Source organism: Linepithema humile, chromosome 2, assembly GCF_040581485.1.
Source record: "Linepithema humile isolate Giens D197 chromosome 2, Lhum_UNIL_v1.0, whole genome shotgun sequence".
Lineage (NCBI taxonomy): Eukaryota > Metazoa > Arthropoda > Insecta > Hymenoptera > Formicidae > Linepithema > Linepithema humile.
In genome coordinates, this window is record NC_090129.1 from 20,008,847 (window position 1) to 20,031,541 (window position 22,695).

Genomic DNA, 22,695 nt, shown 5'->3' on the forward strand with positions numbered 1-22,695 from the left:
ATTTCACCGTCGACCATCGATGAGAATGAAGAATGATTTAAATTGTTTGAATTTTAGCGCTAAGTACAATTTTTATACAAGCACCGTTTCACCGTTTCGATTATTAATAATAAATCGCAAAATGCAAATCGCATATTATACTCTTATATTTCTATTGCACTTTATAGATATCGTGATTTAAAATCCGCAAAGCGTATTTTTTACATCGATATGCACGTTGCGTGTTGTACGTGTAGTATCGCGAGATCACGAATCCTGATTGGACGAGGATTCGCAATGAGAAATCGCGTTAGCTCCAATATCGGATCCTGGATCTTCAAGATTGCGCGAAAGCTCGTCTTACCGTCCCCTCGCCACCTCGTCTCCATTGTCGCCGCCTCCTCGGGTGAACGTGCACGCGTTACGTCATTGAGATAGAGAAGTTCTGCTCCGCTTGCAAGAAGTATTACATTTTGCCGCTTCGGATGGACGCAGCCGCGTAAGAATCATGCTTGTATTTGCGCCGCGAAAGTTTTCGTTTCTCTTTCGAAGCGCCGCCAGCCACGAATAATACTTATCTACATATTTATGCGTCAGGCGACGCTTCACCACCGCTGCAATGGAATGCATCGAATTTTGAAAGATGAAACCCTGCATGCTCGCAGCATCTCTCAAGCGACTTCCATTTGATTGTATTAAATTTATATTTTCCCGATTCTTTTTTTCTAATCTACAGGTACATTTTGTCGTGATTGGTTTTCAATATCGTGCTTGAAGAAACGATTTTCAAGAACTTTTAAGAACAACTGACGATTTGATTTATGAAACAGAGCAATTTTATGGTTAATGTATTTTTTGAAAGAAGCATTGTTTAGTCAGAGTATGAATAATTGCTTTAACGCAGAATATACGACGAGAAGGAAACATCGAGGATTAGCAGCATTATACTGAAAATACGCTCTAACGCAGTGTTTTCACAGAGGATTTCTCACTTAAAATCAAGAGTAGTTGAATTCTTTTCTAGAACGTAAATATAGTGTGTCGGGGAATTATTTTTAGCAGTAGCGGGCTGAACCGTCATTTTTTCGCGCGTGTTTAAATCGCCTCGAGCGGCACGCCGGTATGGAGATTATCGTGCAGCGAAGCCGTGAACTCATCGTCATATCTCGTTATCGCCTGTTTACACGAACACCTCTCGCGAACGGGACGAGACGCGGCGCGTGCACGCCGCCGCCGACGCGTATGCACGGTGCGAAAATTTACAGCATCGAGTTAAACGGAATTAAGGCCGCCGCGAAGTTGGAGCGAAATTAGAACGGCGAGGCCGTAGCGTGCATTCGGCACCTAATGGCGTTCGCTTTTCCCCTTTTCGATTTTCCGCTGGTGCGCCGCGTTCGTAATGAGACACGTCGTTGCGTCACCGAGTTTTCCCTCGCCTGCTCAAAGCTGAACGCGGATGACTGGTATTTTGAGAATAACGAGAGGCGACAGAGCTTAAAGTCCACTCTCTCTCTCTCTCTCTGAAAACGGACGAAACGTGTAGTTGAGTGAGTGTATCTGAAACACATAATCAGCGAGGACATTTCACGTGTTTGCTTTTTTCTGTATTATTTTTACAAAAAGATTTGACGCTCCTGTGCACAGCGAATTGCGATTCACTGAAATTTTTTCATATTTAACAAGTTAATTTTCATGATTAAAACTTAAAGTAGATTTTTGTTGAAGTTATTCAATTAATTCCAATGGATACAAACTTCGGCCGTTTATATAATTATATTTTTATTAAAGAATTTTTCATAATTTTGTAATTTTCAAGAAATGGTATTTTCATAACTGATTAAAGAAGGTTGATAACAGGTTCACCAAGATTATATCTCTACTGCGGTTCTCATCTCGCGATATATGCGATATGCCGTCGTGCCATCTATTTTGCATATAGAGTCGTACATTATGCGTCAACTTTGATGATTGGGGAAGACAGTAGCATTCTCAACTATCATAATTCGCAATGAACATAAAACGAGAGAGAACTGGCAATTATTAAAATCCTTCCCCTGCACGCAAATGACTTATAACACCAGGCTGCAATATGAGATTTTAATACGCCATACGTGAAATGAGATAAGCGTTAAATCTGATAAAATACATCCGTCCGCTTCGGAAGCCATTATTGCAACCTATCTATATTTCAATGTTCATAATCTATAGTGATTGCGTCATAACAGTTTAATAATTAATTAAATTATCACTTCGCGCTGATAAGCGCAGGCGCAATAATTTAATAAAGTCGACGATAATGACAACACAGCTATCCAATAATGACGCTCCACACTGTCCTCATTTCTTAATCTTGTTTTCTTATATTTCTTCAACTTTTCTTCTTTGTAAAGAAAATATCTATCATCATAATAATATTAAGTACACGTCTTTTTCTTTAAGAAAAAGATGAGATGTTTTGAACATCTTTTATATAAAATATTAACTTTAAAATACAATGGTAGCATAATTTCTTGTGACCGAAATTAATAAAATAAATGTTGCTTTAGAGTCAACTTTTTATCGTGGAAAATTATTTTTTAATATCGTGGCGTTTTTAATTTTATATATATACGAAATAATAGATGCATTAAAATCAGCATAAAGAAAAGTATTTAAATTCAGAACATTATTTTCTTGCAATATTTTTACATTTTCTTACGACTGCTTTTTCTCGAACGTACTTATTGAAGAGAAGCGTATTCTAATCTGAAGGCGTGAAAATAGAAAATGCATTGCATGTAGCGTTAAAAGTATACAGCAGAAAAGATTGCGCATCCTCGCAGAAATATTCGATGCGAATGCACGCGAAGCGTGTCTGAAATATTTTCGAGGGATCTCGGGAGGAGTCAGGAAAGTCAGGAGTCTGTCGTTCGACGACAGACAGATTCTGTCTTGGACGCTGAGGCCGGTCGACAAAAAGAAAAATTAAGTTAGTCGGCGACGGCGACGCGCATTGTTCTGCTCTAATAATGCGTTCAGAATCCATTTGCCGTGACGAAATGGTCCCGCACGGCCGGACATGATTTATTATCACCCAAATAGTTCGTCATAGTAAATTAGATTTGAACAAAGATGGCAGACAAGTTCCGGTATCGATATTTTTAGATCAGGATATTTTTAGAAAGAGCGACAATCTTTTAGAAAGAAAAATCTGAATATCTCGTTTCTGTTTGCTGCGTGAAAATTGCACTGAGATTTAATTTATCACGGTGGGAAAGTGGTTTAGGAATGTGCGTCAACTTGTTTGTCAAACTGGAACCATTTTTATACAAACAAATTTGATTAACGATAAATAAATTGTTTCGCAAAATAAATTTGTACAAAAAAAAAAACAAATACAGTTATTTCGCGTTATTTTTATTGTCAGAGTGCGAATGCGGATAAAACCTTAAATTCTGTGGGGAATAAACTCGTGTAGGTATCCGAAAGTTTAAAAGCGAATTAGAAATCGTAGCGCGGCACGCGACAGAAACGTAGAACTTGGCAGGGGGTTAAAAGCACCGCGAATCGCGAAAACTTTCCCTGTTACATTCGAGGATTCCGGCGCTTTTTTGGAGAGTAAGTTCGTGGCTCACGTTCCTCCCCGTCCCGAAATGTGAGAAGATACCAGCTGCTCGGTTGCGAAATTAACGCGAAATGCACGAAAAGTTTCGTCCTGCCGAGGATGCCGACGCGGCGGGTGGTCCGTACGTAATTCATAGCCGACAAGATAATTGGGGCACGGCGATTGCACACACGCGCGCACTCAAGGGAACTCGCTCGAGAGCTCGATGAACGCAACGTCTAACCGGTTCGTCTATGCATTTTCCGAGAAATCGCATGCTACGAATTATTATTTATCCGCGCGATTCATTAACCCGCGCGTTGCGCTCGTTACGCTTTATTACATGTTAATTGTTCTCAAAGAAATGTTTGATGCTGCATTCAAACAATCGTATTGCACGGAATTATTAATGTAACATATAAATCATTGAAATGTTAAATATAATACTATTTACTTTTTTCTGTGATGTCGAAGTGTTTGTTTTAATTAACTTTATATCACGATCGCACTGTTTCTAGGAAGGTATTATTAAACAATTAATAACATTTAAACAAACAGAATAACGAGCTTGTTACAGGAATAATATTTCTAGGAATTAAACATTGAGCTATTGTTTCGATTGTTACATTGCCACAAGAATTAATTGCATGAGCGGTAAAATTTCCAAGGCTATAAATTTTTGCTTCATTGGGTCTCTCGTCTTTGACTATTTATTAAATTTATTACAGAATGTTTGGAAAATACTGCTTCCATTATATTCGCGAAATGATCACGACAAACTGCAGAAATAGTTTCGATTGTGTCGTTTTTTCATCGGAACGAATAAGCTTTTTGTAGCTTATCCCGTTGTTGATTATATCTGTTCATAACTCATTTCAAGAAGCACTTTGTGAACAACAAAATAAAATTTAATACGATATGAATGCACACATCATTATATTTTACTCTTATTAAATAATTGCCGAAAAATAAAGTAAGATCTCTGGTTACTTCCATAGATTGAATTTGATAAATTGCGAAAATAATAGATAGAAATGTCAGAACCGCTGTTATTTACTCTATTAGAAAATAAAAATTATTGTAATTACTTTGAGAAACGATTAATCTCGAGAGGGCAGTTAAGAAAATGCGCAATTTTACGATCTATCATCGCGATAAGAAATGTAATTCACGAACGCGCGAATGAGATAAAATAGCACGCGAGTGTTGGCCTCGCGCGAGTTTCACCGGCCGGCATTGCAAGGTGTGAAACTCTTTAAAGGCTCACTTATCGGAATCTCGATAACACCCGTGGGAGCAAGTGCAGGACGGCAAAGAGAAAGAAAGTGCAAACTTCCTTAAGGTTTCTTGGCAAATTTCATTCCGGAAAGTTCACATCACTCCCTTTCTCTTGAACGCGTACGGCTGCAGTAAATTAAATGTTAACAAACCTACAAAAGCGAACGCGCGTCGTTGATTTTTCGAGAAAAAAATTTCTCTTTTATGTATTATATATATAAAACTAATTGGAAAAATTACAAACGCCCTGCAATTAAGTCGAGAAAATTGTGAGTTGGAAAGATTCTTCCGCTGTTGGTGTTGTTTTCTTGTTGGTGCGGTTTTTCTCTCTAGTTTTGCGACGAGGGATAGAATCTTTATTTAATTTTTATTTATGCTAATGGAAGCGATATAAGCTTCGCTCGTTAAAGGATGGCATATCTTTTGCGAATTACCAGTTACAGCGTAAATTGAGTGAACTGTTATTTTGTGCGTGTACTGGTGTGCGTTATGCTATTAGCGTCTATTCTCTTCCCGGTCAATGCTCTAACCGATCCAGCGGCGGTTAGAGCAAATCGAAGTGAACCACGGGAAATGAACGGGTCGCTGCTCTACGGGCAGAAAGTCGATTGGCTGCGTGCCAACCACGTGCTGATAAAGAGATTACAAACAGGAGCCACGCTTTTGTAACGCGCGAGACCAGAAGCGAACAAGTTGTCGGCGATTTTGCGCGGACAATTGCGCATATTTGATTTTTAAGTGTCTATAAATCTTCGCGTTGATCGTTCGAAATTTCTAAACGGAGTGTCGGCGTCTTATTTCTCTTTCTCGATAGTTTTCAACGCTCAGCGGGCGCTGCTTTTAGCAACTTGCGTAACTTTTTGCTCATGCATAATCGATGTTCTCATTAAAATGGTGATTGCATTTAAGAGGATTTGTTTGCTTTCTCGTCTCGGAATTTAAAAAAGTTAAAGATTAATTGCTGCGCAGATGTTTTATCTAAAGGAGGAAAATAGCGATATTTTCCTACGCGCAAGTATAAACACAATAACAAGGAAAGGATTAAAGATAATTTTTTCCTTATTTTGCACTTATTCATATTTCATAATGCATTTAACTTTTTTAAATATGTTTAGATAAACTTATTTGTAACAGATTAAACTTTACATAACTTTTTTTATTTAGAAATAAAAGATATATTGTTGAATGTTATTTTCTGAAGAATCCACGAAATTACTCAACTGCTCTTGACAAATTGGTAGGGAATTAAGGTGATAAGTAAGCAGCTGATTGAATCTCGAAGCAGCTTTTGCAGCTCGAATCTTATCATCTTTCATCGTGACATGCGTAGAACGCAAAGAAAATTGGCTCGATAGTTTACATGTCTCCTCTTTTGACGAACGGTCGGCTCAATAGGCAGATTCGCTTGACAGATGGACACGATCCCAATTTTGTATCGAGGACACATGGCATCTTTCAAAGGTGTCTCGGATTTACGTATTTGTATATTCAACGAGAAACCGCGTCTCATCAAAATATGTAAATATGTCAAACGTAACTCTATTGTTTTGACCACTTGTATTATCTTATCATTTGTATCATATTGTTGAGATACAATCGCATTTTCTGGGGATGAACAAAATGATATGGGCAAAATTTGAAGATGTTATTCTTGCTTTCTATTTTATGATATTTATGCAAAACCTATTTTGTCAAATTTCGGCTAATACGAATTCAGCTAATACGAATACGTTTTCAGATTTTAAAAATAGGAACTAAAGCTATATACATGGTTTATTTTTTGGCTTCCTTATTTTCTAGACAAATTGGACGTTGAAATATGTGAGATTCGTATGTTTGGTAAAAGTGCCTTGTTATCGTCTGTCTTTTCGACGACCATTTGCATAGTGATTACCGAGCGACCCGGTGATTTTTTCTCCCGGGCAGCTCAGCGCGGTACCCATTGAGCGCGAAAGCACGTGGTTGGTCGCGCGCCAGTGCACAGTTATGTTTATAACAACGTATGACGGATTCCCGTGGCATTCCGCCTCGTAACGGCGATACTATGTGCGAGCTATAAAACATTCGTGACGACGGAGATCTTGGACGCGACGCGTCGGATATTCCGCGGAGTCTCTCTCGGAACTCCGCTTGGCCGTCCGCCCAAGCGGATTCTTACCGCGCTCTTGTATTCTTTTTCGGCGACTGCCGGTTCAGCCGCATTTCACAAGTCATGGACGCGACGAAGAATTAATGAGCGATCGCCAGTAATAAATCATTAGGCACGGCATCCGAATTTCTCGCTCGCGAGTCCGCGTAACACGCTGGATGTGTATCGTTCCGGCTAAACGCTTCTCTTACCGCGTTTAACAGTCTACTGAAAGTATCTCAACCCATTCCATGAGCGTGTCAGAGCAAACAGAAAACAGGTGCGAAATAGATCAGAAAAAAGTGTAATTATACAATATTAATTAAAGAAGATTGGAGAGGGAGGGTAAAAATTTAATTAGAGTCGCACACTCAAAAACTATATATTCTTTTTCATGCAATTAGTTAACTGATGATAGCTTGATGTTCTGTTGAACATGATACTTTTAATTAATATTACACATTTTTATCCACGTTGCGTTATTCACAACGTTCGTAATTGTTAGCTGGCGATAGGAAAAATAGCATTCATTAAGCTGCGCGTTTTCATTACAACTTCGTTATTTATCGAAACATCTCCGCGCATTTGAAGAATCCAGTGATATTAATTAAATAATACGCTAATGGGTATAGTAGCGGTAACAGCGCATGATGATGATAATACACGTAATGAAGTCAGACAGGAAAGAATTAAAGATATCTCCGAATTGACATCAGGAATTTTATCGACGTTACGAACAACAATTCTTTCTTCTCTTTCAATGGGAGGTACTTGATGATGGTATTAAACTTCGCCGAGCAGAGTAAATATTCATACATATTTAACATTCGCAGTCGCAACGCTCTCTAAACAGGAAGAATAAACGCTTGTTGACCCCGCCGCATATTCGTTACGAGTTTATTATTTCGCGAAAAAGGCCGTGCGAATGTGATACGCCTTGGACGTCTCGGCTTGTGCGCAAAATCAAATGGCAGCGCTTTTGTTACCTTTGACATTCAAGCTAATTTCGTAACCGAATCATTAGCGACGCACATCCACATATTCATGCGTGTGAAATACTTCAAGGCAGAAACTGCATTATTGTTTGTGCTTTTTTTTTTCTTTTTTCCTCTTTTTTTCTTTTTTCCTCTTTTTACTCAGTTCGCACATTTTACGTTTACAATAATATTCTATTCAATAACCAAGTTAAAAGTAATAAAGCGAAAACGCGTGACGTCATGTTTTGATTCTTTTGTTTTGATTCTTTGGTCTCTCGAGAGTCGCAAATTCCAGATTCCCACTGGTGGGGGAAATTACGAAGTAATAGGAAGGAATAGAAATTTCGAGTTAGTATATGATGGCCGAACGAGTTGCGCGGTGGGGTTTAGCGATGAGTTTGCAGTGGGTTTGAGATTGAATATATAAATCTTTTTTTCTTTTTGCTTTCTTGGAGGTGTCGTTTCCGTTGCACGCACGCTGTTCACGTGCAAAATATTATCTCTTGATATAAGAAATCTTTTCGAACGAATTTTTATTTTGAGTTAATTTTCTTTTACAAATAATTTATTGATTTATATACTATATATATAATAACAGCATACAGCTATAATATTTAAGGAAATAATATTTGCCAACGCATTCATTTCGTGAATTGCCTTTCCAAGTTGTATCGCCAGTTGAGGCGGCGCATACATCAGATGTAATTTATAGAGTGACCGGACTATATCTCGCACTGATAATTGAATCCGCGTGAACACTCGGATTTCACTTGTCGTTCCGCGGTTGCGGAAAATGCGAATGAATTATTTAACCGCGACAAGCGACACGTCACTCCAGCGTACAAATGTGCCGCGCTTCATGTTTTATTCACTGGCCCGTTGCGCATTACGCGATATGAAGCGATAGGAGTCTAGACGCTTAGGGATTGACATTCGCGCGCCGTTTCACAAGGCGGATTATGTTCTGTATATACACAATAGGAAGCCAATATACTGCCAATTATTTGCTACCCGGAACGAAAGAGAGCTAAGTCTCGTCTATAATTTCGCTACAAATCTTTGCATCGATAGTTTTGTATTGAATTCCGACGCTTAAATGTCGATTAAATGATTTAGCCGACATATTTTTAGAAGGAAATTAGTTATCGTTTAATAAAAATTATAAAGATACATAGATATAAATAAAATATGATGAAAATTTCAAGGTAAAATAGCAATGATAAAATTAGAGAGTTAATCAAATGATTAGTTTTACAAATTAGTTTTATAAATTATATTGTTAATTACTTTTATAAGCCTTCAGTTTGAGAGAAGGAAGAGAAGATTGGATATTACGAGTTTTGCTTTAATTGTGTGTGGTCTAGATTGGGTCTCCCAAGAATTTATCTAAGCGACCATACGTCACAGCCACTAAGGTGTCCCGCTGCACTATTTCCGTCGCTTTGGGCGCCGTCGTAAAAAGACGCGTGCACGCGTATTAATAGACTGACCGAGCACGCATCCGCGGTGACATCCGCGCGCACCATCGAAATACAGCCAAAACCGCCGCGCGAATTTGTCTTACGCAATTTCCTTACGACGGAAGACGGTAACACATGTTGCTCCGTGGCGCGAGACAGCGAGGGGGGAAGGAAACGTTGCTCGGGAAATCCGCACTTTCGACTACTTGCGAGTAGTTTCGGGAGGGATTCACATTTTCGAGGGAACTTGTCGACCGCATGCAGACTGTGCAGATGGCAAGATAAATGTTGCGGGTCGCACGAAGTCATTAACGGTGTTTAATTTCGCGCGAGTTTAACGAATTAATCGTCCGCGAAGGAAAATTATTAATGATTAATGGTCTTTCTTTTTTTTTTGTTACAGAATCACGAATATGGCGGATATGGAGATGAACCACGCCGCAAACGGTAAGTTAATACTTTTATTATTTATCCCTACATTTTACTATGTTTGAAAACAATTGCGATAAATTGCACGTGCGCTTCAAATCTATATTATTAATTATTAAAATGAGCTTAAAATGATTAGATCAGTGAATCATTTCCAGCTTTATTCGCTTAAAGCATAGATATCCGTTTAAAATTAGAACAACATTTGTAACAATTAAAGGTCACTGCTTATTTAAAAATTCATTTGATTTGTTTGTGTTGACGGCTCTTATCTTATCACTGCAGAAAATTTATTGATATCATATAAAATATTGTTATATAGGATTATCTGATTAATGATTATCGAAACTCTCTCTGCCGCATCATCTCGATTTCCCCGTGTTATCAATCATGCGCTATCGCGTTCCTTTGGCCTATTAACTTTCGCAATGCGTTTGATTGAACAATAAGCTCTGCCTCAGTGCAATCAATGGCGCCATTCGATCGTCTCATAGATCACTTTGCATAAACAGTCATTGACTTCAATCGCGCGCAGTTCACTCACTCTATCGGTCTCAATAAAGCTGTCGATATTAATACTGCACAATTTTATATATAACTTTTAGAACAATATTTTGCAGATTGAATTTTTTTTTATTTGTCTTATTTTATTCATAATTTATTTAAATTATATTTGCATTTCCCTTTCAGCGGATGAATGATTTGTTATTATTATTATGCAGTTTTGTTTTATTTATGTGCGCGATTCATTTAAGTTAGATTTGCTTTTCACTTCCGATGGAAATGCAAATACGGTCTTTCTTTTAGAAAATACTTCTTTCTTATTTGTACCGGTACGCTATTATATCAACGACGCGCTATTAAGAGAACGCTCGAGCGTGGAATTGTGTGTGTGTGTGTGTGTGTGTGTGTGTGTGTGTGTGTGTGTGTGTGGATGCCTGATAAGCACCAAGACGCGCGGTATATACATCGAGACGTCGCAAATTAATTAAAGCGACGCAGCCGCCCGTCGAAGTTTGACCCTTCTGCCATCCTATGAGTTCAGGTCTAATAATAAGAAGTTAAGTCGAGCATTAAGCGTGATTCAATACGGCAAGGGCAATCCAATAGCGGATGATATCTGCTTCACGAACTCCACGATAACTTCTTGGTAAAACCGAGTCCGTTAAGTGGTCACAGATGCAGATATCAATGTTAGATAATCGAGAATAAACGAGGGAACAAAGCGGGAGTGAAATGTTAATTTTTGTTTCTTTTCGTTTCATGAGTTCTATGTTAAAAAAAAAAAATCTATGATCTTCATTTCCGTCTCTGAAAGAAAGATACACCTTTTCTGATATTTCAAACGTTGAAATATCAGGCTGCTTTTTGCTGCAAGTGTCGTCGAGAAAGAGACGTTGAAATTGAATTCTAGTCGTATTTCCAACTACTTCGAAGTATACTATATAAATAGTGTATTGTATGATAACACGCGAAAACGTGATACAAACAAGCTTCGAGTAACATTGATCGTCGCAAGTGATAATTTAATTCACGTTGATTCTGTACGATTGGATGTTCTTAGCGGTGATACAATCTCACCATTTTGCCCGAGAAGAAATTACGCCGTTTGATTTTTATGCCAATGATTTGAATGCAAGTCACGAAGAAAGATGTATATATCAATCGTGAAAAATGCATCGCGCGGTGTCCATCACCGCGGCCGGTTGCTTCGCGCTATGCAGCACGTGAGCACGTCAAATCGGGTGGAGATTACTTCGTTTCGCTTTTTCCTCAGCAATGCGGGATATCTATGTTTGACGTAATAATTCTTTCTACCGTGATGCGCACGTGCAATTCACATTCCGCATACCTGAAAAGTAGTTTTGTGTAGAAAATATTTGTACTTTTCAGTTTAAATTATTGGCGATTTTGTGTAAAATACTGCTTTTACTGCTGCTTATATTTATCCGGATATTTTCTCGACTTCAATGTCCGAACAGATATTGAAAATAATTTACGAAAATTATTTAATTAAATAAAATAATTTATGATTGATAATGAAATATTTTCACTCTTTATACGTAAAATATTGTCGATTCTACATTCAAAATGAGCTATAAATTATAAAATATTGAAATTTATAATATTAGAAATAAAATTTCGAATGTAACAAATATCGAGTATATGACCAACATTTCAAACAAATTTAATCCGAGCTCGAAATGTAGATAGATTTTTTTTTAGTGGAAATGACAAAGAGTTCACGGGAATGTTGACCTTTTTCAATCTTCGAAAACGAAGCCGAGATAATATTTCAGCGGATGCAATCAATACGATTTTGCACTGCATCAGCAAGATGTCCTCGCAGAGGAAGAATGAATTATTATTCGCAGCAGTTTTTGCGAACTCGGCGATAATCGAGGCCTCGTTTTCGAGCGGGCTTCCGTAATTGAATTTTCAAATAATTGGAGCGCCTTTAACGAGAACGGATGACGGGCACTCGCGATTTCATCGGTCGCGCATTATGTCTTATTAAGGCAAACTTCAATAAAGTTCTTCGCGCGAAATCATTGGAATAATACGTATCAATTAATGTTTCAGAGAAGACAATAACAAGCCGAATCACGTCCTATTGTTCACAATTATCAATCCAGTTTACCCCATCACTGTGGTAAGTCTTTTCATTTATCAACTAACACTAATATCATCTCGATACGTAGGAAAATACACAAATCATGCACGAAATCTTTGATTCGTATTTTTAATGTGCTCATGTGCGGACAGATAAAATAAGATTATTTCTAGATCACTTTGATTTATTTTTCTATTTGAAACTCAAACATTTTATTAACATTTTCAAGACAATGAAACAAACATTGGCATTTATGACATGTGCTAGTCGTATGAGAAACGCAGGTGTATGAGAAACGTTATACACGTACTGCATTTTTTGTGTTTTTTCTATATTTGCAAACGGGGTGAGTAGTAGTCGGAAAAGTGGCGCAATTCCGCGCGACGCATACTATAACGGGAATTGAAAATATTGAAGCCAAAGCCACAGAGAACAAAAGTTGGCAACACGTCAACCTTGTAGATTTCACAGGCCGTCGCACTGCATTTTATTTCTGTTTTGCGCCAATAATAGATGAGCTTTGAGCTGCTCTCGTCGTCGTTTCTTCCCGTTGTCCGCGGGCGGTCGGGTCGATGTCATTCGACATTGTTCGTGAGCGCGCGCGCGCTAACGCATAGCTATCCGGTCGCACAAAGCTCGTTTTCTTGCGCCTCTGCCGCGATCGAACCACTAATTAAAGAGCCGACTAAAGGCTTCTTGCTCGCGCGATAACCGAAAGTATTAACAATATTGCGCGCTGCTATCAAAGTTGCGCTCAAAGTGTACGGATTGCGGCGCAAATACGCAATGATAATCTTGTTTTATGTTGCGCGACATGTATTGTTTTCAGCAAACACATTTATGTTGTTGCGGTTATTTTTATTAATACGAGCAAATAATTCTCACTATCTTATCGTAAAGACAAAAATAAGAGAGAATGATTATGATCCAATAATCCCTTTAATGTCGCATAATAACATCGTTAAATCTTTTTCTAGTAAAAAAATTAATCCCGGTATTTTTATATCTCGTAGATACAAAGTATCTCTTCCGTTGATCTGTACATGTAATAGTTACAAGAAATACCATGATATTGTTTGCGTTTCTAAAAATGTATGTCACATTAGAATTTATTTATTATGAATAGAATTATTTATTATTATTATTATTATAACGTGTATCCACATGTTTAATAAGTAGCAAAGCAAACTTTCATTTCGCAATTAATGTATGGTAAAAACGAGGCAAAATTTTGCGATGTGTACAAGCACCCGTTAATCTCGAGTGTGTCTAAAACGCGCGACTTCATATTCCATTAAGGGCTCATCTTCTCAATTTAATTAAAAGCTCATCTAGCTAGAGCTTCCTAGAAGGTTTAAGCTCTCAAGCACGCTCTTAGTTCTTTCTCTGCTTTCCCTGCGCTCTCTCTTTCTCTTACACTTCTCTGTCTTTCAGTAACGCAATTATTCATCTAACATTTTACAATTTACCGTCTTGGCATTTACAAATGAATTGTCATCTCCGCTATCCATTAAAATAAATTAATCGCAGCATTTCCGTCATGCGGATTATTTTTTATTTTTTCTTTGCGATGGCCTCTGTATATTTAATCAGTAAATGCGATCGATATTTCATTTTATTCGAAAACATACCGTCGATTCGATTTCCGGCTTTTTTATCCACTATGCAAACATTTATTTAGCGAGAACGTTTCGCGGATATGCGTAACGCTTTGAAAGGATCTGTGAACTCTAGTGAACACATTTAGACAGTTTTGTTATTTAAAAAAAGATGTGGCAAACTTACGAAGTTTTCGGCGTATAATTGATGAAAACTCCGTGCGTCTTACATCAACGCGAAGGTGACAGCCACAGTCGGAAGTAAATAGTTGATTTAAATCCGCCGGTCGATTTTATGTACCGCAAATATTTTCCCAACACATGGTTAGCGTTAACGAACCACGTCAACTTTCGCGAGATGCAAAGCAAATTGAACTTAATATCAAGTTTATTATAGAACTTCCCGGAGAGAAGCGCACGATCTGACGTATATGATCTCCAAACGATCTATATTTGTCATTGTGACGTTTATTAATGCATTACGTTATTGAATTATATCATCCTGTTGGCTCGTGTAGAGGGCGGAGCTGCAACGTAGTAGCGAGTGTAAAAATTATGAATTGTCAATTTTCAGAAGTTTTATTTTTAACTCTCCGAGTTTATTCAGCTTAATGCTGTGCATGATAGAAATTGAAACATAAAATAACATATAAAGTGTGAAATCTTTTAACACGATAAAAAATAATTTAATTATTACTATTTAAATAATGAAAATTTATTGTAATTTGCCTTATATGCAATTATGATACACGAGCTATTCAGTAGGTTTTTCATTGTGATCACAATTACATATATGTACACCTGTTGGTGCAATCTTACTACCATCCGATACCGTCTGAAACCGTAAGACGAAACCGAACCGTCTCACGCTGAAGCTCTCGCCGTTTGCATCCATCATGGAGATGCGACGCTAATTTGGGTTATAGCGATACTAGATACAATATTGCGAGTGCGTCTCCGTGTTACGGTTGCCAATATTTCGCGCCTGAGGCGGCGGTGGTAACGTCGAAATGCACGGAACGACGCTGCTCCTCGTGTCTAGTTTATCGCGACGCACGTGTTGGAAGCAGATAAACGTCAATGCAACTAACGACATATCTCATGAATCGCATTAGAACGTAGGAAGCATATATAAGATTATTCCGAATAACACTTATGAATTTCATTTCCGAACTATTTGATCGAGATGAATTTGATTTTTCCAAGCACGTTTTATTCGCGGTATTATTATCTTCGAAAAGGTATTTTTATTCGCGTATGAAGTTACAATATTTTATATTGACTTAAATTTTTCTAAAAGAAGAAAATAAATATTGAAATATCATACGTATTTGTTAATAAAATTTGTTTTCCGATAAGATAGGGAAAAAAATGCAAAAAATATCTATTGCAGTATATTATGCATGTAAAATTGGAACGGTGGAGAATTTTTTATTCATAGCAGTCATACTTTTTAAAGATAACGCATATCATGCGTGGGTATGCGTAAATACGCCACTGAACGTGAACGGCTCGATAAACAACTCAATATTACATCGCGCCGTGACGCAAAGGTCAGATATTTCGAGATGTTCCATTGAATTGCGCGGGAAGAATCCACGGCTGGACATTGACCTTATAAAATACAAACACTATTGTGCGAAATCGAAATACATGTGCTCAGATGTAATTCAAGAGCGTGGTACTGGCTTTTAAATAACCGTTCCCCGAGTGTACGCAAGGTGCGTGCTGTTCGCGCTGGAATTCGAAACAATGATAATAACGGTGGGAATAAATGTTTGGCGAAATTGTTTCAGTTTATAATAACTCCAACTAGAGAAAGTACAATTTTAATAATTGAATATTATGTGTTAAATGTGCGAATTTATATTTGATTATATTAATCAGAGTGAGTACTTTTTGTGATATTTTTTTCGGAATAATGATAATTACTGTGAGAATAAACGTTTGGCGAAATTGTTTCGGTTTATAATAACTTTGCTAGAGAAAGTATGATTTTAGTAATCGAATATAAATTATGCGTTAAATGCGAATATACATTTGATTATGTTAATGTGAGTTTTCTGTGATTTTTTTCTTGATTAATATATAATCGCAAAATTTGCATTTCAACTACTTAATATGTAGAAAGTGTACATTTTATTGATTACATACGTATGCTTTTATCTATATTGAATATTTGATGTATTATTTTCATCAATTACTTTAGTGACGTTTAGCTGAATAATGTGAATGGTCGATTTCTCAGTTTAAACAATAGGGGGTTTAAATGAAAATCGGCATATATTGAAATAGATTAAACAATTTTACGGTATTTTTACGGTATTTAGAAGAAAAGTTTACGCTTTATAATTGTGTTTATTTATTTTATTTCATTGCCGGATATTGGATTCCGACAAATAGATTGCAGGATCGTTAAATTTACATCTAGCGCAACTGTGCACGCATTCCATGTCGTCTGCGTTGAGTACCGCGCACGCATATATATTCGGTTGCATTTAGCAACTTGTTACATAGAATGTAGAAATAAATTTTCCTACGCTTTGACTTTGGCAATAACACACACACGATGATGTGTGGTGTCTGCTGGATTTAGATTAATGAAGCAGTTATTTCAGGATTTTCTCGATTCCGATCCTATCCGGAATTTGTAACGCGATTTCGACATATGTTTCTGTCTAGTAAACTTGTAAAATTGATACATAGCGATATAAAAAGTTTACATATCATTTTGCGATTTTATATCCTTATAACGCATAAGGATATTTGATTTAATTGAAACAGACAAAACCGTGAACGAATAAATTGATGACAATACTTTAGCAGAATGTTTGGGCGTTCGACGTTGATTCAGAGATGATTAATCGCAATTTACAATATTATTAAGCCACGATGGAATAAACGTAATAGCTTTGCTGGTTTAATTACACATTTTCGGATAAATTGCGGTAAATCGTTCGATATTGCGATATAATATTTAATTACACGGAAAACCACGTGTGTGCCAGGGTGCAGCTTGTCTGAATTAATTTGTGTTCCATTATTATTGTTCCATTTATTTTCGGCCATGAAAGAAAATTGAACGCGAAGGCGATACCCATCTCATAAAAAAGTGCCGTTACCTTGGGGAACAATAAAATTGTCTGGTGACGAAGTATGCTATAAAAAACCAGCGTTGCTTAAATCTTGTTCGACATGTGAAAAACATGACATTTTTATAGCGAACCATCTGGATTTCAAAAACCTATTCCGTTTCTGTTGGGCAAGAGTGAAGAGGGAGACAATTGAACTAGGCGTAGCTGCAAATATTTCGGAACAATCCCGAAAATTTAGTTTTATTTGTTTCAAATTTTTTTGCAAATAAAAAAAGCTTTGGAGGAATTTTTCGAAATTACTTTCCTATAGTTGGACGTCATTTAACAATTTTTTGTGCTTGTACGTTGTTGTACACGTATTTCATGTATTGTTAACTTGTAATGATATATGATTGAATTTTCGTGTTGCCGCGAAAACATTTATGAATTCAGATTAAAAATACATATTGGACAATAACTCAGAGGTAGGTCAGATCAATTTCAAGCTTGACTAAATTTCTCCTGGGATTCTTTTTCTGGGAACAGAAACTTTTCGACAGTCTGTCCTTGTCTCGTAGCAACTTTAGACCGTAGTTTTAATCCAAATAATTTTCACCCGACATTTACCGACAATTGAAGGACGTATTTCGTGTTAGTCTGCCCGTGATTTGCATCTTATCACGCTCGCTCGTTCGCCTTGCGGTTTCGTGCTCACGTCCGGGTAATTCTCGGCAGAGAAACTTGCTCTTGCTGCGGCTGGATGGTCACATATCCCCGAGACGGAGTCCTTCTCTCGCGTAGAAACGACACGTGAAATTATATTCCCACACGGGGCGACGGCGCGAACTTCCGCGCGCCGGTTTTCGGTGCGCGACACGCGCGTGAACGTCTAACGTATTTAATGTCCGCGACCTACTTCCCTTGTCTCGGGAGAGAAAGCCCGTCCGGATCACTATCTCCCGTGTATTCACTGCCAATTCAGAACTAACTCGCATCCGAAACTTCCTAAGAGCAAGCCGGCAGCGTTCGCTCGAGAATCTTATTCTTTTTTTCGTTGCACATATCCGATAAACTTCCCTTCATTTAATGACGAGCTAACTGAGTTTCCGGAAAATGTAGCGAGAGAACGCTGGCGACGCGTCGCGCACGGAAGAACAGAAATTTGCCATCGATAATCGTTTTCACGTTTCTCTCGGAGAAATTGGGAACTTCGAAGGCAATATCGCGTTGCGACCGAATACTCCTTTTGTTCCTACTTTAATCCTTTTTATCTCGATTTCTAGAATATCTGTGCGCGATATCTAAGCTCGCTTAAATTGTATCCACACAAATTCATGAGTTGTGCTGACTATTGAAGGAAACATGTGAATAGTTAGATTGTTAGAGTGAATGGAGAGTTCAGAGAAATACTCGACCGCGCGTTCGCTAATGCACCATTTTTCCATCTGGATAAAGATACTGTTGCACGCGCATAAAGCAGATTTATTCTCGCTGTCATTATTTCAAGACGGTCGTTTATCTCATCGTTCCTGCACGATTAATCGCGATATTTTGAGCCGCAAATCTGCCATAGCGCAATGTCTCAAAATAATGTCACATTCTACAATCGAGAATAACCGCGGTCGCACACATGTCATAATAATCCAGCGCGTTCTTCCGAGAAGCATCTCTATGCAATGTATTCATAAACGGACCTGGGAATGTCGCCGGTACGTTTTGAAAGATGATCCATCTTAAAGATCCGTCTTTCAATCCATCTTTCGTATACAATGTAGTAAAGAAATAGCACTTAACGTTCAGTTCTTTTTTTTTTAGTTTTTTTTCTGTTCTACGATGTCTTTTACTTTCCGCGTAATTAAATTTATCGCGTTTGACAAAGATATCACGAACGATGTACCTCCATTTATTCGAAATTGTGTAATTAAACCACATACACAATAAAGCTACTGTAAATTATTTATTTTCCAACAAATTTTCATAAAAAAAAAACCTACGGATATTCTTATATTAATTCGAGATTTATCCGATTTCTACCAAATAAACGTATAAAGATGTAGAAAATTGCATAATATAAAATTATTAATTTCTTCAGCTGTTAAATGTTCATCATGTTAAATGTAATCATGCCGCTATAGCAGTGCAGGTGCGCGCTATCCGATTTATATAGATATCTGATCACGCGATCTAGTTTCCGAGGATGGGAGAGAGCGAACAGGTAACACTATCGCCTAGTTTCGATAACTGTTTGACGGTCGCTGAACACGCTCGAGGACACACGCATTACAGTAGCGTTACCGTTATCGGATCGTCCTTTGCATTTAACCGCATGTTTCGTCAGTTAACATTTTCTTTACATTGCGCTTCAAAGTTGATGCGATTGCGTCACAAACTGGCCCAGCCGCTGTTATCGGGTTACGGAAAACGCAAAAACTGTTTTTGTAATTAAATGTTGTGCGCATTTCTGCATTCACACATGGAAAAAACCGTGTGCATGATATGTGCGCCTCATTACAGATGTAAACAATTAACAAAGTACACATTGTTTGAAATTTTTGCATAAAATTTATAAAATTGTATTGATTTTTCTTATTGGAAGATAAAAAACAGAGCATCTATATTCCATTAATATAATTATTAACATGTCATAATTTAAATAATGAATAAATAATTATATTTAGCAGCTATATTCAAACTGGCGAATACAATTTGTTTATTATTTAAATATGTACATAATTGTAATAATACGCATGCATAATTACAATTTTACACTCTCTCATCTCAATTATTTGTTTTGTTGCGAAAAAATCTCTTAGATCTAATGGAAGCCACAGATTTAATTTGAAAATTTAATTAACGTCTTGAAAGGATATGCTACTCCAGCAAAGGTTTCTCGCGTTGAACTGTGTATATGTTGTTGTAGTCCAAGATAGACCGCTCAAGATAGGAGTAATTCTAGCTGTTGTAGAATTGTCTAGACACACACCGCATTGTATTCAAGTGATACAGCAATGGCCATTCTAAGATTGTCCGGCAGTGTTCTGCGAAATTCTAGAATAAACTATTATCTCGAAGTGAGATTGCAGCGCACACAAGACGTCTGATACTCTTTTAATAGTCTGAGATTTTTCCGGGGTTTTCTTTCAGGTGCATTAATATAATTGACGATCTTTTTTTCGCGGAATAAATGATTTTCTCAAGATTTTCCTTCAATTGCATCTTTTGTAATTTAAATATTTCAATGCGCGCTCCGCATACGCTTTTTCTTATTCGTGTCGCTCGATGGTTCTTACCTGACTTTTCAAACTGCATGACTTTATCGTGAAAAGCTCTAATGCCGCGCGTTATGATCCGCCTCGTGCGATACCATTGGCTTCGCCGTCGTATTCATTTTTCTTCGCGCATTTCCCGACTTTCGCGATAACGTTAATGTTCCTACGCGCCATTAAAAAGTAAACTGTCGTCGACGAAGAGTTGAAACCGACGATGGGTATCGGACCGTGAGAGAGCGCTATCTTGAAGGTACTTCAAGTGTCGTATTCTTGGGTCAGCCTTCCAACAGTTCGGAAGCGTTCGAGACGCGTAAAAGAAAAGAGCCGCTAACGTTAGGCCGTTCTAACGCTTTTATGTTCCCTCGCTTCCTCTATAGACTCATTCCTGCAAACAGCTGTTCGAAGTACTTCGACTTTTCGAACACTCGTCGTCACGTTTCGATGCAAAAGATATCCCATTCTCGAAAGTACCGTGTACGACTATAACTATTCTATTCTACAAATTTTCGAATTTCTCTATTTCAAGAGCAGTGTTGCTCGCAATTTCAAGTACAGTTTTTTTTATAAGCAACTCCAGTATTCTACAAAGAATTACAATTACTTTTAAATGTACGAAATATTAGTTTTGTAACATAAATAATGAGATTCAATGTAACGTTATCATTGATGTTATCGTATAAAGTATAAAACGTGTTTTACATAAAATAACGGCAATTATATCGCAAGAAAAGTTATTTCGAGTACAAAGATATTACGTATAAATCATACGAAGAACGATTGCTTTGTGAGAAAATCACGATGCTTTTCGCGTAACGCATTCAAATGTACGGGTCCGCCGGTCGTACCATAAATCAAACGCAGCCGGCGGGAATAATTCATCGGTTAATTCCGATCCAGGTTCTCGATCGAATTTCGTGGCTGATCGTACTGATTGGCAGTGTCGCGCGAGCTGCTTTCCTGTACCGATTTTCGATTTGCGTAATTGCGTTAGATTGACGCGCGTGTAATTTCCAAAATAGATAGTATCATTGAGCATGACTGATATTACATGTAGACATACATTTGCTGTTAACTTCATGCTTACTGCGCATTAATAACATATCTCCAAGACTGACAAATATAACATTATTTTGATATCACAATATTACAATTATTTGAATATTACTTTAATGAATAGAAAATAATATATAATAGCTTTGTTTAAGTAATTAAATATAATTTATAATTTAGTATGATTTCTCTTTGTTTAAATAAAGTTATAAAACTTTCTCAATTTGCTAATTATGTTATATTTATATACCTCGCGGTCTACTCACGTTTAAAGAGATATCTATTGAAATTAGCAATTTTCGAGATCTCCTTTCCGATATCTGTTAACACAGAACAATTTTCCATGCAGGAAAATCCACGATAGCTTTGAATACTTATCGCGATACTGTTTAACAATACACGTCAAAGTTTCGTATTTCGGACGGGTAATCCATTGTCGACTGTAGCAGATAATCCATTGTTGGCTAGAATCGAGAGTGGATTCGAATCTCTCTTTCTCCGAATTGATCATTCGTACAGCCGTTCGTTTTCCCGACGAGAAAGAGAAAGAGAGAGAGAGAAAGATCCTCGTAGTTTTAACCACTCTCACGGAGTGCTCGCGCGAGATGGGGTGTGGTTCAAACCGAGCGAAAGTGGTAGGCCGTGTTTGAATCCATCAAAGCCTGCTCTTTTTCCGGCTCCCGTCGATAATCGATAGCACCTAGCCCTTCCTCTCGTCCACCCACACCCGCACTCTTTCTCTCCTGTCCGGTGTCTTTCGTCGCGTCGGCGTCCGCAGGCGTCTATCTAGCGTGTACGCCAGCGACGGCGACGTTTCTTCCTCGCGAATATCCCGCAAGATTCGTCATAAATCCAGGGGAGGTTGTGTCGACCTACCCGCCCACCATCTCGCTACGCGCCACTGCATGATATATCGCGATAACTTTTATTTACGACGCGCTGCTCTTCTCTCCTTTTCCCGTTTCCGCGCTTCAAGAGGCAAACTGCGAGCCGTGCTCGGAAAAACTCGCGGCTTTCCCACGATGCTCAGGTGGTCGTCAGTATATTTCTTGTCGTCCTCGATTCCGCAACTGCCTCGGACTCGTGATATATTTTCAAAAGCGCTTTTTAATTGCCCCAGCAGTACTTATCGTTGAAACGAGCTTGATCACTTTGTGTGTTCGCAAAACGGACATTTTTCATGGAAACATTTATCTCGTTTTTTATGAAAAACATTTATCTTGCTTATTTTGTAATTGCAGTTTAATTGATCCTCC

The 22,695-nt window shown here is 37.8% G+C and overlaps 1 protein-coding gene across 11 annotated transcripts in view; it reads left to right on the forward strand.

The window, feature by feature from the left end:
- The window catches only part of sm (smooth), a 176,714-nt gene that overhangs the window by 13,599 nt on the left and 140,420 nt on the right, over positions 1-22,695 (forward strand). For all 11 annotated transcript variants that reach the window (XM_067348595.1, XM_067348597.1, XM_067348600.1 and 8 more), the window contains exons 2-3: positions 9,809-9,852; positions 12,418-12,487. In XM_067348595.1, the coding sequence (XP_067204696.1) occupies positions 9,809-9,852; positions 12,418-12,487 (114 nt within the window). The remainder of the gene's footprint in view (positions 1-9,808; positions 9,853-12,417; positions 12,488-22,695) is intronic.